The sequence below is a fragment of the Eumetopias jubatus genome, unplaced genomic scaffold, assembly GCF_037043125.1.
Source record: "Eumetopias jubatus isolate StellerSeaLion01/CBP00866 unplaced genomic scaffold, mEumJub1_p1.0 scaffold_5, whole genome shotgun sequence".
NCBI classification, from domain to species: Eukaryota; Metazoa; Chordata; class Mammalia; order Carnivora; family Otariidae; genus Eumetopias; species Eumetopias jubatus.
Window position 1 is genome coordinate 48,913,653 of NW_028274811.1, and position 23,202 is coordinate 48,936,854.

General features: G+C 40.7%; 1 protein-coding gene across 2 annotated transcripts; it reads left to right on the plus strand.

Moving 5' to 3' along the window:
- Window positions 1-389: 389 nt before the first annotated feature.
- SHISAL2B (shisa like 2B) lies at window positions 390-22,975 on the plus strand. Of its 2 annotated transcripts, XM_088023326.1 has the most exons (4): window positions 390-580; window positions 1,889-1,935; window positions 4,464-4,643; window positions 22,839-22,975. In XM_088023326.1, exons 1-4 carry the CDS (start codon window positions 390-392, stop codon window positions 22,973-22,975), a joined length of 555 nt encoding a protein of 184 aa, XP_087879452.1. The 2 variants fall into 2 exon arrangements, with proteins under 2 accessions (XP_087879452.1, XP_027979653.1); XM_028123852.1 differs by lacking the exon at window positions 1,889-1,935 and having other exon boundaries at window positions 4,486-4,643.
- The last annotated feature ends 227 nt before the right edge of the window (window positions 22,976-23,202 follow it).

The following is a 23,202-nucleotide window of genomic DNA, read 5'->3' on the forward strand; positions in this document are numbered from 1 at the left end:
TCCACTTTGCATTCGGATGAAATCGCTCTCTGGCGTGCAGTGTGTGCCTGCTGAGCTCCCCAGGCTGTCGATGAAGTGAGGGGAAGTGGAGGGGAGTCGAGGGAGCGTGAAGAAAGCCCACGAAGGGCGGGAGAGAAGAGATACAGGGTCGAAGACCGGCAGAAAAAAAGGGCCACTCACTAACGAGAGGGTGATGCGCGAGTAAAGCGACCAGACCCCATGTGGACAGGGGGAGGAGAGAGCGCAGAGGACGCGCGCGAAGGCTGAACGCCCAGGCTGTCCGACCGAAAGCCCGGGCCGTGGGGGTGCGCGGGCGCGGGCGGCGCCAGACACGGGCGGTCCGAGGGCAGGTCCGGGGGCAAGCGTGCCCCTGTCCGCAGCCACCCGCGATGAGCGAGGCGAGCCGGGTGTGCTCGGGCTACTACAGCCTCAACCACAGCTTCGTGGAGCCCTTCGAGTGCCCCCGGAGCGGGGAGGGGGCCACCCTGCTCTACTGCTGCGGCTTCGCCGACCTCAAGTACTGCTGCAGCGAGCCGGGCAGCTACTTCCCCTACAAGCACAGCTATATGTGGAGCCTCAGGTGGGCAGGGCGGCGGGCTCTAGGGAGGCGACGAGCGGTGCCAAGCCGGGAGTGGGAGGGTCGCCCGCTCGGGTCGGGTCCCTCAGGAAGGACATGGAGCCTCCGAGGGCGGGTGAGGGACCTGCAGACAAAGCGCGCGGGGCTCGGAACTCCCCCACCCCCGACCCCGGGACCCGCTCGGTGCTGCCCCCGTCCGGCGAGGGTCAGGCGGTGGCGGCCAGAAGTGTGAGTGGGCCCTGGACCCCCGGCGAGGCTGGAGCGGGAGGAGCGCGGGAGGAGCGCGGGAGCAGCGCGGGCCGTGCGCCCAGGGCGCACGCAGTGCTGGCTCCGCTGGCTCCGCTGGCCCCGCTCAGCCCCGCGCCGGGTCTCCACGCCCTCCAGGGACGAGTTCCAGGCAGGAGGCTCCGCCGGCGGAGAGGAGACACGCAGATAACTTGAGGAGGTTTTCATTCTCTTTTTTTTGTTTGTTTGGGCATTTCGTGCTTTGAATAGAAAGCGGGCGACTTCAGGACTCATTTTAAGGTATTAACCAAGGATCAGAGTATTTAAAGTCTCTCTGAGGGTGAGAAGAAATCAAAGAGATGTGTGTGTGTGTGTGTGTGTGTGTGTGTGTGTGTACGCATACAGCGACAGGACTTTGTAATTTGCTCTTTTCAGATGATCCGAAACTGACACAGACCCGAACTGGAGACATACAGTAGGCAGGGAAAGTTTTATTTGCTATAATACACACTCCATAGAACCTTTTTCAGGACACCCCTTTCTTAACACCTGAGCCACTCGGCCATTACTGGAAAGACAAAAGACTTTCTAAGGTGGAGTCTTTCTTGCCTGTTTTTCCTATGATGGGAATTTTACTTATTCCACCTAGTATTTATGCAGATATTTTCACTGTGAAATGCTTTCTACACCACCCCGCCCAAGACTGTAACCTTTGAACTCCATTCTTTGATTTTGCCTGGAGAATGAATGTGAAAGAATTCCAAACCCACCTTCAGTTGTTTCTCACAAACCAATTAGCTTATGCCTGACAAGAGACAGACTAGACTCTGCTAGTAAGCCGAAGAGTGTTGTTTCTCTAATCCTCTAGCATGATCCAGAATTTGTCACACATGTCCAGTCCACAGGAAATGACTTTAAATGTTATTTCTTGAGGCAGTAAAATAATTTTTCCAAAATGTATTGCAAGCATCAAAAAAATCTCAAAAGGAGTGCCACTAACCAATAAGTTCAGCTAACAACATTGTGTTGTGCCAGAGTGGGGCATAATCTCGCAAAATAATGGCAGCTTATCCCTCTCATTCAGAGAAGTAATCAGTATTGCACTGGCATATTATCCGGCCTTTTGGAAAATAGCATAGTAACTCAGCTCTGAGTCTTTGGAGGTGTTGATGGTGGCAGCACCTCTGACAGAGACTGGCAACTCTTAAGTCAAACTCAACTGAAAAAGTGCCTGGGATTCTCAGATCCTTGAATAATTCCACAGGCAGCAGAGGATAGGTTTATGAGGGCACAAAGAATGAATAGCTTGCCGGGGTCTTCATTCAGCACGGACACAGCGGACAGTATAGCTCAGTTCCTAGGACACCCAAAAATCATTTCAACTGAGAGCATCTGTTGGCAATGTTAAACCTGGGGATCTTGTTAGTTATTGGGCACTGAGAACACATGGGGAGGCAAAAATTCAGCACTTCATCTCCCTCATATTCTTTGCTCTTCGCCCAAATTGAAAATAGTCCAGCTGTGAAAAATATTCCCGAAGTCGCTAGCAGTTGTTCTGAGATTCTGCAGCGGCTGGGAAAGGCACAGCACAGCTACTATGAGGCAAGCAAAGGTGCTCAGTAGAACTGCGGCATGAACGGCATGAACGAGGCAGCAACTTCAGAGCCCCCCTCGGGGACTGGAAAGCGGACTGCCATCACGGCGCTGGGAGGAAAGGATAATTCTCCCTTTCCTGTGTCTGGCCCACCACAATCTTTTCTCCTTCTCCAAATCCCTAACCTCTCAGGGCTTCCTTTGGTAACCTGCTTCAGGACCTAGGAAAATGATGCCTGTTGCACAGGGCAACAGGAGTTCAGTAAGCAGTTGTCAAAATGACTCTTTTAGGAGATTCCTAGAGTTTCATCTTTAGAGTTTTGTACGCATGAAGCAACGCTTCTATAAAATGAAACTGTGACACAAGCTATCTGTCAAGATTATCAAGGTGGTGCTAATAATGGTGGTAGCACCTCGGACTCCCCATTGCGTTCTCAGTGCTCAATAACTAACAAGATAAGGGATAAGCTGCCATTTATTTTCTTTAATTATAGTAGAAAGCAGAAAGAGCATGCTTTGTTTTTTCTACAAATCATGTGATGGGCTTTTAAATTGTGTACTTTAAAAGCTCACAATATGCATGTTGAATTTAATTAGGTTGACAATTTTACTTTTAAATTGACTAAATTACTTTTTACTTTGAGCATTTTTTTAATAACGGGTTCTCATTTCAAGAATCTTTCTAGATGTGTGGCAGCCTAGCTGTCTTGTGCAGCAGATAATGTTAATTAAGTGGATTATATTCCCCTGTGTCTGTGCATAGTCCTGACCCTCCCTGACATACATAATCTACAAAAGTCAGCTTTGGTGCCAACAAACATGAAAGAGGACTTGCCAGAGCCAGGGAGTCTCACCCTTGGAAGAGAGTGCACAAGTGAGGGCAAACTCCAATTTAAATATAAAACGTATATTGACTCTAGCCACAGAATATCCAGTCTTCACTGTGTGCAAGGCTAGGGGGATTGGGCTGACATTAATAAACCAAGCACGACTATCTTTGGAGGTCTCACTCCACTCCCTTGTGGCCAAGGAGGCAATCCCTAAATGGCAGGGGTGCTTTATCTCCTAAAATCAAGGATAAATGGGATGAGCTTAAGCAACTCCCTTTTAATTCTGTTCTCCTTTTTCCAGAGCCCTAACACGTCTAGCCTCCCTGGTCAAATTCCCCCCCCGCCTTCTCTTTGGCACTTGTCAAACTTGTTGGGGCCCTGATCTCTATGAAATAGCAGAAGCCGGCAGGCAGGCCAGGACGAGGATGAAGAAAAAGGTCATTACTCGTCAATGACCATTTCAATGATGATTACTCTTCAGTGATGATTATACCATGATTTACTTCCTTTTTTTTTTTTTTTTAGAGTCGGGGGAGGGGGGAAGGGACGAAGGGAGAGAATCTCAAACAGGCTCCTCACCCAGCCTGAGCCTGTCTAGGGGCTTGATCTCACCACCCTGAGATCATAATCTGAGCTGAAATCAAGAGTCAGAGGCTTGGGGCGCCTGGGTGGCTCAGTAGTGCTTCACTACTTTTGCACTGGTCAGTATTTTTCTATTCATCTTTTGTGGGTGGACACGATTTTTCCTTCTAAAATATACTTTTTTAAAGATTTTTTTTTAAAATTTATTTATTTGACAGAGAGCAAGCAGGGGGAACAGTAGAGGGAGAGGGAGAAGCAGGCTCCCCGCCGAGCAGGGAGCCCCATGTGGGACTCGATCCCAGGACCCTGGGATCATGACCTGAGCCGAAGCAGATGCTTAACCATCTGAGCCACCCAGGCGCCCCTAAAATATACTAATAGAGGTTTCTTCGATTGAAATATTTTTAAACTCGCCCAGGAGAATCACGTGAGCTTTCACCTGCCATATGAGTTCACATAGTTTTCTATACTAATGTTAACATATAAATGTGTAGAGAAAATAGAAGAATTTGATGAAAGCAAAAGGTGAGCTATAGATTTCAATCATACACTGTTTATACTAAAATATAGTTTGGCTAGGAATGACTGAAGCAAGGATGAACAATCTTCAGACCTTCTTTCTAGTATATGTGTAAACCATTTTGTGTGACAGTGAGAATGTTCTTCCTGTTTCTTCAGCATCGGTGCCCTGGTTGGACTGGGAACTGCTGCCCTTGTTCTGCTTGCCTTTGTCGTCAGCGTCTGTGTCCTCTGCTACTTATTTCTGTCTACAAAGCCTCGAAAGTTAGACACTGGCCTTAAACTTCAGCACCTCGAGGCTTCTTCCACTCATGAAGGTAATCTGCATCCATTATTTGCAGCCAACTTCCTGCACTCTATTCAAGAGAATCACCTCTCCCTGGGTGACACACCATCCTGTGAATCATGAATGCTTTTTAAAAATTCAACTCATTATGTGCCTTTATAGAAATTCATAGGAAATTAGGCATTAATGGTGAAATACCTTCAAGAATTTGGGCCAACAGGAAATTAGGCATTAATGGTGAAATACCTTCGAGAAATTGGGCCAAAGGACAGAAGAGGGGCAGGATGTAAATGTTCTCACGAAAAACAACCCATGGATCCACTAAATCGCTCTACTGTATTTAAGGCTCTCAGTTATAAAGGTTTTAGCTTTGTGGAGTTGTTAAATTTTGTTTGTGATAGAGCCAAAGATGTAGAATAAATGGAGGAGCAAAATATCTGGTAATTAATTCTCAGGGTTGCATTGCTCAAGATGGGTCAGTCAGTGGTCAGCTGAGCATTCACCTGGGTGCCTGAGAGCTGCAGAATTCAGAGGAGGCACTTAAAATACCTCAGAGGCATACAAAAGGAATAGAAAAACAGGAAAGGTAAATAGAAGACCGTCTTTGTTCTTGAATAGATTACAAACTTGTTAAGGTATACATGTGTGCAGGCGCGCATGGAAGAGTGACTATAAAGTAGAAAGAAATGTTTATGTATAGTTTGTGGAACTGGGGTTCATTATCTCAGTTACAAAGTGCCACACAAATGCTAATTGCTAGCATTATGAAATTCAATCAGAAAGAATTGTTATAATTTTTGTGAATATAAATTTCTGTTAGTGTATTTAAAAAGTAGTAGTCATAAATTTTGAGATATATAGAGTGTATTTTAATAAAAATTTAGAATATATAGGGTGCCTGGGTGGCTCAGTTGGTTGGGCGACTGCCTTCGGCTCAGGTCATGATCCTGGAGTCCCGGGATCGAGTCCCGCATCGGGCTCCCTGCTCAGCAGGGAGTCTGCTTCTCCCTCTGACCCTCTTCCCTCTTGTGCTCTCTATCTCTCATTCTCTCTCTCTCAAATAAATAAATAAAATCTTTAAAATAAAAGAAAGAGACATACTATTTTTAAAAAAATTTAGAATATATAAATAGAATCTATTTAGAATAAGATACAAGTGGTCAATAACTTCTATTTAAAAAGAGAATGAAAAAGCTTACTTTAAAAAATTTTGGAAAGTCACCTGCTCAGATGCTCTCTTTCGGCTGAACCCTGAAACTTATATTTCTGGAGTACATGCTCTGTGACCTTATCAAATACACTGTCGCTGAATGATCGCATTAGCTCTACTTTCCTTTTCTGTAGAGGAGGTCTCTCCCAGAGGGCATCCTGTGTCACAGAGCAAGAGGCCAAGGTCCCTTAGCAGTTCCTTTTCTGAAGCACCGTTTGTAACTGTGTGGCCGAATTGACAGGTTGTTAGTTGAATTTAGTCCAATGGCTTAGATTCTGTTTCTTCACAGGCAAAATGAAGCAGTGGATTAGTGACTACCAAATCATTAGATCTTAAACTCAACTTTTTATATTATTTTTATTTTTTATTATATATGTATATGTGTATATATATATGTATATACATATAATGTATTATATGTTTCAGGGGTACAGGTCTGTGATTCATCGGTCCTACACAATTCACAGCGCTCACCATAGTACCTACCCTCCCCAATGCATAAAATGAATTTTTGTCTCAAGTGCTTAGATGATTTAACGTGGACGTTTTTGAATTTTACTATACCTAAGAATCACCTAGGCGGCTCATTAAGACCGCAAACTCCAGACTCTGCATTTTATAAACAAATAGCTTCCCTTCCCAGCTAAGTAAGTCCTCGCTCCCCTGCTGTCTACTCTCCACAAAGCAGCCAAAGTGAGCCTGTTACAAGATAAGTCAAGTCTTGTCATTCCTCTGCTAAAAAATCCTAATCGCTTCCCATCTCTCTTGTTAGATACAGAAGTCTTAACTGGGACCTACCAGGGCTTCTGTGGTCTGCCCTTCCCGCCCCCATTTCTCTCATCTCCTGTGCACAGACACATTGGCCTCTTTGTTGTTCCTTGAAACTCCTTTGCCTCAGGACCTTGCATGTGCTGTCACCGTTGTCCAGAAGGCTTTTCCCTCAGATACCCATATGACTTTCACTTTCTTTAAATCTTTACTAAAAGGCACCTTCCTAGGGAGTTCTTCCCTTGTCACCATATCTGGTGACTTAACTCCCCTTCAACATTTCATACCCCCTTCCTGTTTTATTTTTCTCCTAAGCATTTGGCACTAATATACTATATAATTTAGTTATCTATTGTCTAACCTTTCTCCACTCCAACTGGAAAGTTTGTTCCAGGAAAGTAATAATTTTCACTTGTTTCCTCACTACTGTATCCCTACTGCCTAGAACACGTAGCAATGTTTGTTGAATGAATTGAATGAGTAGTGCTACACCTTTATAGTAGGTGATCACAGGAGCACCTTTGTTGTCGCCTCTAGAGGTATCAGACAATCATCGAATGTCTCCTCTACGCCATGCGTTGTGCTAAATAGAAGTTGGTTGTTTTTCCTGGTTGATCTCAGGGACTGCCCCCAAGTGTTATTTCATGTTGGCTCTGAGAACCTAGCAACAGAATTAGCTGGCTTGTTGATTCAAGTCTGGTAGTCTTAATGCTATTTAGCTAAGGAGATCCATTGATGCACTTCTGAGGTAGTTAGAAGAAGCTGCTTTCTTGCATCGAAATGTCTCCTCTCAAAAACATTGTTTATCAGGCCAGCAAATTAACTCCAGACACCTTTTCCTGAGTGCTTGCTATTGACAAGGCAGGATTTTATATGATCACTGCCTTCCTGCTGCTTTCCAATGAGGTGTTTTGGTCCTTTGGTTTGATTTTAACCAAATCAGACATGGTGCAGAGCCCAAAACAAAATAGGTGATCGAAATGTCACTGAAATAGGAAGAGAAAGACAGTTTATATTTGAAAGTGACCCTTTAGAGTGAAAACATCGTGGTGCTATTGTGAGGTGTGCACGCTCTGTTCCAGTGATTCTCCCACCTAGGAACAGGTTCCAGTGTTCTAGCTATTAAAAACAAAACGTCTTTATTCCACTTAAGGGATGCCTTCAAGGTCAAGGATACTAAAATGTTTGCAGAAGAACCAAGTAGGTAAACATTACATCAGATGAAACCGGTTTCATCTTCTTTCAAAATGATCTGTTCTTAAGAGTCGACCTCCCATTATTTTACATTAATTTTTATAATTGAGACTGTTTTCATTATAGGCAATTCAAATGGCCTAAAGGGAAAAATGTCTTTATGCACGTTCTAAAACTGACCTAGGGCACTGAACTTTTCTGTTTCTATAAATGACAACCATCTAAGTCTAAAATAGTCTAATCTTAGGCAGTTGTGCCAAGGTTTTTCCCTTGTGTATCTTTATTGTTTTTTTTTTTAAAGATTTATTTGTTCATTTGAGAGAAAGAGCGAGAGCATGAGTGGGGGGAGGGGTAGAGGGAGAGGCCTGAGGGAGAAGCAGACATCCCGCTGAGCAGGGAGCCCGATGCGGGGCTCTATCCCAGGACCTCGGGATCATGACCTGAGCCGAAGGCAGACACTCAACCGACTGAGCCACCCAGGCGTCCCCTCCTTTTTAATGTATACAGTTTAAGGCTTTATACATTTTGAATTGATCCTGAAAACAGCAGGCCGCTGGGAAGGACTGCAGAGGTTCACTGGGCTACCTCCTGGGCTCACTTTGTGCACAGGAGCTGTGGCTGGAAATTGATTGCCTTTAAATTGTACCCCATCATGGTTTTGTTCCCTTTTTTGTGTGTTTTGAGCTATGCGTGTTTCAAATGCCAGCGTTTAAAAGAACCCCATTGCTTGTCGGTTGTAGAGTTCTGAGAAGATGACTATGTGAAGGGCATCTTTCTGAGCAGACACTCCTGAGGGGGAGGACTCATTTCATACGTTGTGGAAGAATTAATGGCAAATAGAGAAGCAGTTAGCGGGCTGAATGTCCCAGATCCCTGCTTCTCAAACTTTTCTGCTGGAAAATCCTTAAAGGGGAATGAGAAAGGAACCTGTACCTCCAGAATTCCAGGGGCTATCCTGGAAAGGCTTGCGTGAGGCCTATGAACTTTAAATTATTTGAAGTTTCATTTTATTTTTATTTTTGTCCCATCTTATTTTTAAAATTTATGTCATTTTTCAATTTGGCTGAATGTAATGGCTTGTTTTACTCTAATAATAACATCTTCTCCTTCTCATATCTGAAGAAAACTGGTGCTCTGGGAAGATCAAGCACATCCACCCTGTGGTTTTGAGCATCCACTGACACTCGGGGTTGCGGAGGGTGGGTGGAGGCCTGAGGAGAGGGGCTGTTGGAAACAGAGTTCTGGATGGAAATTAAAAGGGCAGATATTAGTAGAACTGCTTGGCACAAATAAAATAATACAGTTGGATAGAGATAATAGAGAACTCCAAGCCCCTGTATCTGGTGGTCTCTTTTGTAAAGGCAAGTGATATAAATGAAAAAGGGTAAGCAAATCCTCAGCAAGGTGCAGCTGTCTAGGAGAAAAGCGTAAATTACGTATGGAATACTGAGAAAGCACATTTGAAGATCACGTAATTGTTTCTTCTGCCCATGAGCAGAACATGACTCGGACTGGCTCAGAATGGTCTGCTCTATTTCTTCTTCTTAGAAGAGTCGCCTAGAAAGAAAAAACGTTTCTTTCAATTCGCTTTTATTTATGGAAAATTAGAAAATACAGAGAAACAAACAAACAGTGTCTTCCGTGATTCCACCATACAGAGATGAGGGTTATTAACACTATGTTCCATTCTTCCATGGATTTTTGGTATGCAACTCTCACATACATGACTGTAACAAAGTGCGGGGGATGAGTCTTGTGCTATTTTTTTTCACTGAACAATATTGACATCTTTGTTTGCCAATGAATGAATGCCTTTGCCAAAGAATATTTCCACTTTCATATCCTGACATAGTGCTATGATTTTTTATTGTTTTATTTCGATATAACTTCACACTTCCAGAAAAATTGCAAGAATACTACAAAGAAGGTTGTATACCCCTCCTCAGATTTACTTCATTGTTAATATTTTGCCTTATTTTCTTTATCATCGACTTTCTTTCAATGTATATTTTCTGAACCATTTGAAAATAATTTGCAGATATCATGCCTTTTTTTTTTTAAGATTTATTTATTTATTTGACAGACACAGCGAGAGAGGGAACACAAGCAGGGGGAGTGGGAGAGGGAGAAGCAGGCCTCCCGCAGAGGAGGGAGCCCAATGTGGGGCTCGATCCCAGAACCCTGGGATCATGACCTGAGCCGAAGGCACACATTTAATGACTGAGCCACCCAGGCGTCCCGGATATCATACCTTTTAACCATAAATATTTCAGTAAGTGTTTCCTAAGAACAGGATTTTTTTCTTACATAGTTATAGTATGTTTATCAAAGTCAGGACATGTCACACTGATAAAGTAATATTATCTAATCTGCAGTTCATATTTAAATTTTGCCAATATCCTTAATAGCGATGTTTTTCTCATCTAGGATCTAGTCTTATAATTCGTTGTCATATTTCTTTAGCCTCCTTTAATCCTCAGCCTTTCTTTGTCTTTCATGATCTTGACATTCTTGTAAAGCAGAAGCCAGTTATCCTGTAAAGGGTCTTTCAATTTGTCTGATATTTTCTCATGACTGGAGAGAGATAATACCTTTCGACAGGAATACCATAGAAATCATATTCTCAGGGCGTCCTATCAGGAAGCACATAATATTGGTTTGTCCCATTAGGGGTGATGTGAACTTTGATTCGTTGGTTAAGGTTGTATTTGCTGGATTAAGACATTGTAAAGTCACTATTTTCCCTATTAATTCCTAAGTAATTTGTAGGGAGGTACTTTGAGATTGAAAATACTCTGTCCCTCCTCAAACTTTCATCCACTCATTGATGGCTCTTGACTGAATTTTTTCATTCAAAATTTCAAAATAATTTTAAAACTATTATTACAATAGTTATAAAATGATGACTTTCCAAGCCTCACATTGTTTGTTATTCTAAGGAATAACAAACATAAGGAAGAGCTTTTCCTTCTCCCCTCTTTATTGACCTATTCATTTATTTTTTCAGATCAGTATGGACTCAGATGCTTTGTTTTAAAATATTCTATGACTGTCATTATTTATTCTGATGCTTACATTGTCTCAGCTTTGTCCTGTGGGAGCCCCTTTCAACTGGGTCCTTTGTCCTTCTGAACTGTGTCCATAATTTTTTGAGCACTTTTTTGCTTTCTGTCACAAAATGTTCCAGGCAGCCTGTACTTCTCCTGTTCCAGCCCTGGAATCTGACATTTCTCTAAAAAGCCTGGTTCATTTTAGTTGGGAATAGTATTTAGAAACCAAAATCTGAGTATACCATATTTTATCATTGACTTTGAGTTAGCTTCCATTTTCTTTTTCATTACAACATACATTGCACAAACTATCTAAGTATTTTCTTAGCATAAATCCCTGGGAGTGGACTTGTTGACCAAAGGATGGGCACATATTAAAGGCTGTGGATACAAGTTGCTAACTGCCCTCCAGGAAAGGACTAGTATTATTATTTCAAAAGATACACATTTTACTAATTTCTTGAAAAAAAATAATAGTGTTTTTATCTTAAATGAAGAGTGGGAGTGGGCATTTTAATGTCTGTCATTATTTCTTCTTTTTAAAAATATTTAAGTCATCTCTCCACCTAACGTGGGGCTTGAACTCACGACCCTGAGATCAAGAGTTGCACACTTTTCCAGTGGGGCCAGCCAGGTGCCCCTGTCATTATTTCTTTTGTGGCATACTGTTGTTCATATCTTATACACGTTTTTCTGTGGGGATGTACATTTTTCGCTGCTTTAAAAGAACTTTACACACAGCAACTAAACTCTTTTCCACATACATTGCAAATGCTTTCACAGTTGTTTCCCTTGTAATTTAGTATGTGACAATTTTTCATTTAGAGAAGTTTCTCCTTTTGCATTTTCTCCCTTTAGTTTCATACTTAGAAAGTTCTCACCTCTGGGGGTGCCTGACTGGCTCAGTCGGTATAGCACATGACTCTTAATCTTGGGGTTATGATTTCAAGCCCCACGGTGGGTGCAGAGATTACTTAAAAAATAATAAAAATTTTAAAAAATCTTAAAAAAAAGTTCTCAGCTCACTATAAGTTATAAAGATATTCACCTATATTCTTTTCTAATACATTTATTCATTGTTTTTATGTTTAAATTTTTAATAATGCTGGAATTTTAGTTTTGGTGTAAAGTATGAGGTAGGGATCTGCCTTTTTATTTTGCAAATGAGCTCACTGTCCAAATATCTATTGGATAATCCATCTTTCTCTTGCCAATTTAAAATGTCATAAACTGAATTCTTATATACACTGTGATCTGTTTTTCAGAACTTCTGCTCTGTTAAATTTATCACTCTGTTTATTCTTAAGCTAATAATATACTTTAAAAATACTTTAAAAATTATTGTAGTGATATAATTTTAATATCTGACCAGGCAAGACTTTCTCCTCCCTCCCATTATGCTTCTTTATCAAAGTTTCTTGGCTACTCTTATAATGTTCAGATTTCCAAATAAACTTCTGAGGCATGTTGTCAAACTTTTAAAAATTAAGTGGTATTGGGGCGCCTGGGTGGCTCAGTTGTTAAGCGTCTGCCTTCAGCTCAGGTCATGATCCCAGGGTCCTGGGATCGAGCCCCGCCTTGGGCTCCCTGCTCCGCCGGAAGCCTGCTTCTCCCGCTCCCACTCCCCCTGCTTGTGTTCCCTCTCTTGCTGTGTCTCTCTCTGTCAAATAAATAAATAAAATCTTTAAAAAAATAAATAAATAAAAATTAAGTGGTATTTTGATGGGTTTTGCACTAAATTTATAGATAACTTTGGGATCTATTTTTCTTAGTAGCCTTAACACCCCTCCAACAAAACTCTGCTCAAAACTGTTATTAGGCTGCCAAATTATTTTGTAATACCATTCTTTGTTTCAGAAAGGCTTTTTTTTTTAAAGATTTTATTTATTTATTTGAAAGAGTGAGTAAGCAAGAGAGCAGGAGCAGGGGTATGAGCAGAGGGAGAGGGAGAAGCAGACTCCCGGCTGAGCAGGGAGCCCGATGCGGGGGCTCGATCCCAGGACGCTGGGATCATGACCTGAGCCGAAGGCAGGCGCTTAACCAAATGAGCCACTCAGGAGCCCTTTAAAAAATTTTTTTTGTTATCATTATTTTAATATTTTATTCATTTAAGAGAGAGAGAGAGCACAAGCAGGGGGAGGCGTAGAGGGACAGAGAGACTCCCAGCTGAGTGGGGAGCCAAACTCGGGGCTGGATCCCAGGACCTGGAGATCACAACCCAAGCCAAAGGCGGATGCTTAACCATCTGAACCACCCAGGCGACTCCAGAAAGGCCTTAAGAACTCATTGAGATCTTAGTAGAAGATGGGGTTATTTGAACTCAATGACAGAAAAGGTTACTGTGCCTCTTTTTTTTATTTTTTTTTATTGTTATGTTAGTCACCATACATTACACACTAGTTTTTGATGTAGGGTTCCACGATTCATTCTTTGTGCATAACACCCAGTGCTCCACACAGAATGTGCCCTCTTTAATACCCATCACCAGGCTAACCCATCCCCCATCCCCCTCCCCTCTAGAACCCTCAGTTTGTTTTTCAGAGTCCATCGTCTCTCATGGTTGGTCTCCCCCTCTGACTTACTCCCCTTCATTCTTCCCCTCCTGCTACCTTGTTCATTTTCTTTTTTCTTAACATATATTGCATTATTTGTTTCGAAGTACAGATCTGTGATTCAACAGTCTTGCACAATTCACAGCGCTAACCATAGCACATACCCTCCCCAATGTCTATCACCCAGCCACCCCATCCCTCCCACCCCCCCACCACTCCAGCAACACTCAGTTTGTTTCCTGAGATTAAGAATTCCTCATATCAGTGAGGTCATATGATACATGTCTTTCTCTGATTGGCTTATTTCACTCAGCATAACACCCTCCGGTTCTATCCACGTCGTTGCAAATGGCAAGATCTCATTCCTTTTGATGGCTGCATAATATTCCATTGTGTATATATACCACTTCTCCTTTATCCATTCATCTGTCGATGGACATCTTGGCTCCTTCCACAGTTTGGCTATTGTGGACATTGCTGCTATAAACATTGGGGTGCACGTACCCCTTCAGATCCCTACATTTGTATCTTTGTGGTAAATACCCAGTAGTGCAATGGCTGGATCATATGGTAGCTCTATTTTCAACTGTTTGAGGAACCTCCATACTGTTTTCCAGAGTGGTTGCACCAGCTTGCATTCCCACCAACAGTGTAAGAGGGTTCTCCACATCCTCGCCAACATCTGTCGTTTCCTGACTTGTTAATTTTAGCCATTCTGACTGGTGTGAGGTGGTATCTCATGGAGGTTTTGATTTGGATTTCCCTGATGCCGAGCGATGTTGAGCACTTTTTCATGTGTCTGTTGGCCATTTGGATGTCTTCTTTGGAAAAATGTCTGTTCATGTCTTCTGCCCATCTCTTGATTGGATTATTTGTTCTTTGGGTGTTGAGTTTGATAAGTTCTTTATAGATTTTGGGTACTAGCCCTTGATCTGATATGTCATTTGCAAATATCTTCTCCCATTCTGTCGGTTGTCTTTTGGTTTTGTGGACTGTTTCTTTTGCTGTGCAAAAGCTTTTTATCTTGATGAAATCCCAATAGTTCATTTTTGCCCTTGCTTCCCTTGCCTTCGGCGATGTTTCTAGGAAGAAATTGCTGCGGCTGAGGTCGAAGAGGTTGCTACCTGTGTTCTCCTTTAGGATTTTGATGGACTCCTGTCTCACGTTTAGGTCTTTCAACCATTTGGAGTCTATTTTTATGTGTGGTGTAAGGAAATGGTCCAGTTTCATTCTTCTGCATGTGGCTGTCCAATTTTCCCAACACCATTTGTTGAAGAGACTGTCTTTTTTCCATTGGACATTCTTTCCTGCTTTGTCAAAGATTAGTTGACCATAGAGCTGAGGGTCCATTTCTGGGCTCTCTATTCTGTTCCGTTTATCTATGTGTCTGTTTTTTTGCCAGTACCATACTGTCTTGATGATGACAGCTTTGTAATAGAGCTGGAAGTCCGGAATTGTGATGCCGCCAGCTTTGCTTTTCTTTTTCAACATTCCTCTGGCTATTCAGGGTCTCTTCTGGTTCCATACAAATTTTAGGATTATTTGTTCCATTTCTTTGAAGGAAGTGGATGGTATTTTGATGGGGATTGCACTGAATGTGTAGATTGCTCTAGGGTAGCATTGACATCTTCACAATGTTTGTTCTTCCAATCCATGAGCATGGAACGTTTTTCCATTTCTTTGTGTCTTCTTCAATTTCTTTCATGAGTATTTTATAGTTTTCTGAGTACAGATCCTTTGCCTCTTTGGTTAAATTTATTCCTAGGTATCTTATGGTTTTGGGTGCAATTGTAAATGGGATCGACTCCTTGATTTGTCTCTCTTCTGTCTTGTTGTTGGTGTATAGGAATGCCATTGATTTCTGTGCATTGATTTTATATCCTGCTACTTGACTGAATTCCTGTATGAGTTCTAGCAGTTTTGGGGTGGAGTCTTTTGGGTTTTCCACATACAGTATCATATCATCTGCAAAGAGTGAGAGTTTGACTTCCTCTTTGCCTATTTGGATGCCTTTGATTTCTTTTTGTTGTCTGATTGCTGTGGCTAGGACTTCTAATACTATGTTGAATAGCAGTGGTGAGAGTGGACATCCCTGCCGCGTTCCTGACCTTAGGGGAAAAGCTCTCAGCTTTTCCCCATTGAGAATGATATTCGCTGTACGTTTTTCATAGATGGCTTTTATGATATTGAGGTATGTACCCTCTATCCCTATACTCTGAAGAGTTTTGATCAAGAAAGGATGCTGTACTTTGTCAAATGCTTTTTCTGCATCTATTGAGAGGACCATATGATTCTTGTTCTTTCTTTTGTTAATGTATTGTATCACGTGGATTGATTTGCGGATGTTGAACCAACCTTGCAGCCCAGGGATAAATCCCACTTGGTCATGGTGAATAATCCTTTTAATGTACTGTTGGATCTTATTGGCTAGTATTTTGGTGAGAATTTTTGCATCCATGTTCATCAAGGATATTGGTCTGTAATTCTCCTTTTTGATGGGGTCTTTGTCTGGTTTTGGGATCAAGGTAATGGTGGCCTCATAAAATGAGTTTGCAAGTTTTCCTTCCGTTTCTATTTTTTGGAACAGTTTCAGGAGAATAGGTATTAATTCTTCTTTAAATGTCTGATAGAATTCCTCTGGGAAGCCATCTGGCCCTGGGCTTTTGTTTCTTGGGAGATTTTTGATGACTGCTTCAATTTCCTTAGTGGTTGTAGGTCTGTTCAGGATTTCTGTTTCTTCCTGGTTCAATTTTGGTAGTTGATACATCTCTAGGAATGCACCCATTTCTTCCAGGTTATCTAATTTGCTGGCATAGTGTTGCTCATAATATGTTCTTATAATTGTTTGTATTTCTTTGGTGTTGGTTGTGATCTCTCCTCTTTCATTCATGATTTTGTTGATTTGGGTCATTTCTCTTTTCTTTTTGATAAGTCTGGCCAGGAGTTTATCAATCTTGTTAATTCTTTCAAAGAACCAGCTCCTAGTTTCGTTGATCTGTTCTACTGTTCTTTTGGTTTCTAGTTCATTGATTTCTGCTCTGATCTTTATTATTTCTCTTCTCCTGCTGGAGTTAGGCTTTCTTTGCTGTTCTTTCTCCAGCTCCTTTAGGTATAGGGTTAGGTTATGTATTTGAGACCTTTCTTGTTTCTTGAGAAAGGCTTGTATTGCTATAGACTTTCCTCTCAGGCCTGCCTTTGCTGTATCCCAAAGATTTTGAACCGTTGTGTTTTCATTTTCATTGGTTTCCATGAATTTTTTTAATTCTTCTTTAATTTCCTGGTTGACCCATTTATTCTTTAGTAGGATGCTCTTTAGCCTCCATGTATTTGAGTTATTTCCGACTTTCCTCTTGTGATTGAGTTCTAGTCTCAAAGCATTGTGGTCTGAAAATATGCAGGGAATGATCCCAATCTTTTGGTACCGGTTCAGACCTGATTTGTGACCTAGGATGTGATCAATTCTGAAGAATGTTCCATGGGCACTAGAGAAGAATGTGTATTCTGTTGCTTTGGGATGGAATGTTCTGAATATGTCTGTGAAGTCCATTTGGTCCAGTGTGTCATTTAAAGTCTTTATTTCCTTGTTGATCTTTTGCTTAGATGATCTGTCCATTTCAGTCAAGGGGGTGTTAAAGTCCCCCACTATTATTGTATTGTTGTCAATGTGTTTCTTTGCTTTTGTTATTAATTGCCTTATATAATTGGCTGCTCCCATGTTCGGGGCATAGATATTTACAATTGTTAGATCTTCTTGTTGGATAGACCCTTTAACTAGGATATAGTGTCCTTCTTCATCTCTTATTACAGTCTTTGGTTTAAAATCTAATTTGTCTGATATAAGGATTGCCACCCCAGCTTCCTTTTGGTGTCCATTAGTATGTTAAATGATTTTCTACCCCCTCACTTTCAATCTGGAGGTGTCTTTGGGTCTAAAATGAGTCTGTTGCAGACAGCATATTGATGGGTCTTGTTTTTTAATCCAATCTGATAGCCTGTGTCTTTTGATTGGGGCATTGAGCCCATTTACATTCAGGGTAACTATTGAAAGGTATGAATTAATGCCATTGTATTGCCTGTAAGGTGACTGTGACTGTATATTGTCTGTGTTCCTTTCTGATCTATGCTGCTTTTAGGCTCTCTCTTTTGCTTAGAGGACCCCTTTCAATATTTCTTGGAGGGCTGGTTTCGTGTTTGCAAATTCCTTTAGTTTTTGTTTGTCCTGGAAGCTTTTTATCTCTCCTTCTATTTTCAATGACAGCCTAGCTGGATATAGTATTCTTGGCTGCATATTTTTCTCGTTTAGTGCTCTGAAGATATCATGCCAGTCCTTTCTGGCCTGCCAGGTCTCTGTGGATAGGTCTGTTGCCAATCTAATATTTCTACCATTGTAGGTTACATATCTCTTCTCCCGAGCTGCTTTCAGGATTTTCTCTTTGTCTCTGAGACTCGTAAGTTTTACTATTAGATGTCGGGGTGTTGACCTATTTTTATTGATTTTGAGAGGGGTTCTCTGTGCCTCCTGGATTTTGATGCCTGTTTCCTTCCTCACATTAGGGAAGTTCTCTGCTATTATTTGCTCCAATATACCTTCTGCCCCTCTCTCGCTTTCTTCTTCTTCTGGGATCCCAATTATTCTAATGTTGTTTTGTCTTATTGTATCGCTTATCTCTCGAATTCTGCCCTCGTGATCCTGTAGTTGTTTCTCTCTCTTTTTCTCAGCCTCTTTATTTTCCATCATTTGGTCTTCTATATTGCTGATTCTCTCCTCTGCCTCATTTATCCTAGCAGTTAGTGCCCCCATTTTTGATTGCACCTCATCAATAGCCTTTTTGATTTCGACTTGGTTATATTTTAGTTCTTTTATTTCTCCAGAAAGGGTTTCTCTAATAACTTCCACGCTTTTTTCAAGCCCAGCTAGTATCTTTAAAGTCATGCTTCTGAACTCTAGGTCTGACATCGTACTAATGTCCTTATTGAGTAGGTCCCTGGCTGACGGTACTACCTCTTGTTCTTTTTGCTGAGGTGATTTTTTTTCATCTTGTCATTTTGTCCAGAGGAGAACAGATGAATGAGAGAACAAAATGCTAACAGATTAACAACGTCCCCAGCAAATATACTCTATACAAATCAGAAAAGACCTGAAACCAGGGGAAAAGAAAGGGAAAGAAAGAAAAAAGAAAGAGGAAAAAAAAGTAAAAGAAAAAGATAAAGATAAAAACAAAAACAGAACAATACAAAAAAAAAACAGAATATGATCAAATGATCAGGCTAGTGCATCGATCAGTGCCACACACTAGGGTTACTGTGCCTCTTTAAGGGCCCTTTCTAACAAGCCTGTAATTTCCTACAATTGTTTTTGTCCCTAGATGTAGAAAACTAAATTACTCAGCAGAGCTACCAACACATTTAGTATTTGTGGGTCCTCCTCAGAGCTAAGGGTTAGGCAATCTTGGCTGGTGTTCGAACCAATAAACAAAATAGAAGCTCGTCTCTTGTGAAAATTCATTTAAAGGATTTTAAATATGAGCTAAGTTATTTGTGAGTTATATTAGTCATCAGTGGCTGGAAAATTTTAATAATGCAGAAAAGAAAAAGGAAAAAAAGGCCCATGATAGAAAAAAATAGGATAGGAAAAACATTCCTGGATCGAACTGCCTTCACTCACTGATGGACCGATAAAGCCAAAGGGCAAGTCTAAGACTGTAGCTTTACGGTGAATTTTTAACTGTATTTACTGGAGATACCTATATATTCTTAAGAAGGCAGGGCCCTGCACAGGGTAAAGCACAATAGATCAGCAGGTCACTGGGTAAGTTTTGCCCACTTCGTCATTAACTTCAGATCCAGCCCTATGCTTCATATTAAATTCGAAGGGAAAACGTCCTCTGCAAATCAGAAACACAGGGTACAGATCTAACGTGGCTTGTTTTCACTAGGAGGAAGTGTGGGATGAGTGGGATGTGTGGATTTTCCACTCAGGAGTAAAGTGAGCTAGTTAATTACCAATTAGAAGCTGCTGTAGGACTGAGAAGGTGACACAGAAGCTAGGGGGATGTAGGCAGATGATGGCAGAAAAGCTTAATTACAGTCCTGGCCAGATAGTCAAAGAGATGAAGACCTGCAGGGGTCTCCAGCATTCTTTTGATATTTTGAAATGGCAGGCAAGGGCAGAGTTCATAGAAAAGTTGTAAGATAAATGGATTCCTGAGGACTGGTTCTGAAAATGAATGCAAAATTTAACCGTTATAAGAAAAAATATATTGGTGTAGTTCGTGATGAGGATATGTGCAAAGATTGTTTGATGAATTGGATCTGAATTTTGACAAAGGCCAAACCTTTAATTTAAATACCAGTCTGAGAGGTATAGGATTAAAGGAAGGTTGAGATTTCTCTTTGATGACCAGACACCCAAAAAAAAAAAAAAAGAAAGAAAATGAAAATGAAAATGGGACATGAGCAGCAGAAAGAACAACTAATATCAAACCCAGAAAAGAACAATAATGTTGGAGCTTCACAGTCTGCATTCAGTAAGGAAAAGGAGGAATTAAATAGGGAAAACCTTTTATGTGTAACAAATCCCTTGGGAGCTCAATGGAATTACAGATTTCTTCTTTAAAATCTAATCCATGTTGTAGTCCTGGGACAGAAAAAGAGGCTGCTGATTTTATTCCTACTTTGTTGGTTAAGAAATAACTTCTATTTATCAAAGCAAAACTAGTTAAAGGTGAGGTTGCTCAGACTTTTCTTGCTCTTTTAAAAAATGATTCTACAGAGATGCAGTTAGCTGGACTCTCTTATCATTATAGCTACTCACTACAGTTGTTTTTCCCCATGTCCCATTATTCTAACTTACCAGAAGGATATACATTGAAAGCACCTTTGGATTTTTTGTAAACTGTGAGAAGAGAGTCAACACTAGGGGTGTTAACTTGCTAATCAAAATTCCTGCTTCAAATGATATTGGTATGTTTATAACAAATCTTTTCTTGTTTGTGAAGTATATTGATTTCTGTTAGGGGAACTGCCTTGCTTTAAGAAGTCAATCTAAGAAACAAATTTGTACCTACACTGATTAGAAGGATCCAGTAGCCAAGGAAATGAGTCAGGGCTGGAGAATGGGCACCTTTGTTAAGTCCTTGAAGAAAGACCTGTGACACTGGGATATGTTTTTTGCAAGCCTTTAAATCTCAGAGGGCAGTAGACAGGTTAGATAAACTCTTTCAGTTGCTGCCAGAAAATACATAATGGAAACTAAAGCTGTCAGAAGGGAGAAGACTTAGAGAGAACCCCTGAGTTGGGAAATAACCTCCTGAATTTATTTCCCATTAAAAAAAGACAAAAACAAAAACTGTATGTGGCAAGGTAGATAAAAACACATTGAAAGTCTTATTGAAATGTCTTATGATTCTAAGGATGTAAAAAGCTTAGGAAACATGAAGGACTGTAATTAACCAACATTCAGTTCAGACTTCCAGGAGCTCCAACAAAATTTTAAGTTTTAGATGTTTAAAGAAATGCTTATGTAAGATGCAAAAGCCACCCAGGTAATATGCAACTAATTTACATCTTATATCCTTGATCTTTATCTTTACTTGCTAGAATACTGAAGAGGACAAACAATGCTACGCAAATGAAAAATAAACCTATAAAAATGTTTTTTCTAATGTTACAAGAGGAAAACAGTTTCAGTGGCCCCCACAGAGAATAAGTTCCATTACTTAAGTGCTTAGTAGCTAAATTTTTATCTACTATTTTTTAAAACTCCACTTTGCAAGTAACAGTCAAGTCAAATGTTTTGGTTTATTAGATTTTCATGCCAGCCTTCCCTACTCCATTTAACAGAGAATGATTGCTGACTGGGCATAGCGCTACTTGCCAGGCTAGAAAATGTTGTGCCTACAACAAATTAACTTTTAAAAATCAGATTATATTGTTGAAAGATTATGATTGAATGTTGAGAAGGAGAACATTTATTTTACCACCACAAAGGTTCAGGGGTAATGAAAGCCATCTATTGAATGATTCTAGGCCCTATGCTTTAAACTTAGGATATTTTAAGATGAGCTCAGAGAACAATACCACCCACATTTCAGTTCTGTGGGCATGCTCTGGGAGCTGGAGTGAGACACCGTTCTTCACAACTTGTAAATAATATTGCCCTGTGAGTGTTGAATTCTGCAATCAACCCGCAGTGGGGGTATGCTGATGGGGCCTGGAAAGTAGTCTGAACAGTTACTCATAAATGGGCAAAGGCAGGCAAGATGAACACACTGAAAGATGAGAATCGACTTATGCAAGTGGCCAAGGGTAGAGGAAAGATCTGTTTCTAATAGTGGAACCTCTTGGCCAGTGGTTTCCACTCTGTCAGAGGCAGGTTCAGAGCAGGTTTTTCTAAATGACTAATTAGGGAGGGAGATGGTGATAGGAACCAACAGGCCGAGCCCTGAGGCACTCCTAAATCTAAGAGGCCTAGAAAAAGAAGGGACCAACAAGAGACGGAGAAGGAGCAATGGAGACAGGAGGTGAGTCAAGAAAGGGTGATACCCTGGAGGCAAGGAGAGAAAATGCTGCCAGTAGGTCAGACAGCATGCAGACCATGAACTGGGCTAGGGATTTATCTACTGCTTCTACATATTTATACAGTATTTAAATTTGTATATTTGTAAATTTGTATATATTGGCAAGCTATATGATACAATTACTTTTCTTTTTTTAAAGATTTATTTATTTAGTTAGTTAGTTAGTTAGAGCATCTCAAGCAGACTCCACGCTGAGTGCGGAGCCCGACGTGAGGGCTCGATGTCACGATCATGACTTGAGCTGAAATCAAGAGTCGGATGCTTAGCTGACTGAGCCACCCAGGCGCCCCCTTAACTTTTCTAACAATCATTCTTGAAGAATAATCCATTTCTTTGCTATAAGCTTTAGTTTTTGTGATGAGCAAAGGTTCATATTCCTCTATGCTTGTGCATTTTGGACTCATATTTCCGTGGAATGAGTGAATGAGATTGTGGCACAAATGTGTTCTTAAACATTACATCTAAACGGATTATGATCGCGAAGCCTTAAGAGTGTTGCAAATTATTAAGATAAGCTTTAGTGTAGTTTTGTTCATTTTTATGCACAGGGATAGTCACACTTTTAAGTAACCCAGAAATTGTTGCCTTCTTCTCAAATGTGTAATTTCCTCCATGGAAACATGGAAGAAAGAAGGGTAAGCATGGAAATGAAAATGAAATTCTTACTTCTCTGAGTATTTCCCTAATTTGACTTTCAGAAGGAAATGCTCAAAAACAACTTTGAAATGATTCAATTCTCACTCATCCACACAGCGTTTTCAAGACATATTTTCAATATTGCTCCAAAATGTATTTTTTAAGCACACATCTTAAAAAGCCAAATTTTATGTCATAATTACAAATAATTATTTCATTTTGTTTTGTGTTTTGCAGGCAACCCAAACAGGAAAACCAAAGCCCCCAATTCAAACGCAGCATCAAATTCAACAATTGAAACATCTGATGAAGCTGATGATATAATTCAAGATCCAAAAATGGATACAACACAAATCAAAACTGTATATTATTAAAAAACCTGTGTTGCAAAAGCTCACTGGAGAGATGGAGCAATACAAATAAAGAATGCATTTCAAATAGAGTTTGTAATTGTACTTTTCAAAAATTCACCATTCACAAAGCAAGACACAGCTGCATTTTTGATCATTCAACTAGTTTATTAAAAACCCACTAAGGTTTCTGATCATGCTGCAGAAGTTTACTTTTATTTGCTAATTAAGATGTTTCTGTATTACATGAA

What these genes read in the sequence shown, in the direction of transcription:
- SHISAL2B (XM_088023326.1), top strand. Translation starts at nt 390, where the DNA reads ATGAGCGAGGCGAGCCGGGTGTGCTCGGGCTACTACAGCCTCAACCAC. An exon ending in ATCCGGCCTTTTGGAAAATA is followed by an intron (nt 1,936 to 4,463) that starts GCATAGTAACTC and finishes TGTGACAGTGAG; the next exon opens with AATGTTCTTCCTGTTTCTTC. An exon ending in GGCTTCTTCCACTCATGAAG is followed by an intron (nt 4,644 to 22,838) that starts GTAATCTGCATC and finishes TGTGTTTTGCAG; the next exon opens with GCAACCCAAACAGGAAAACC.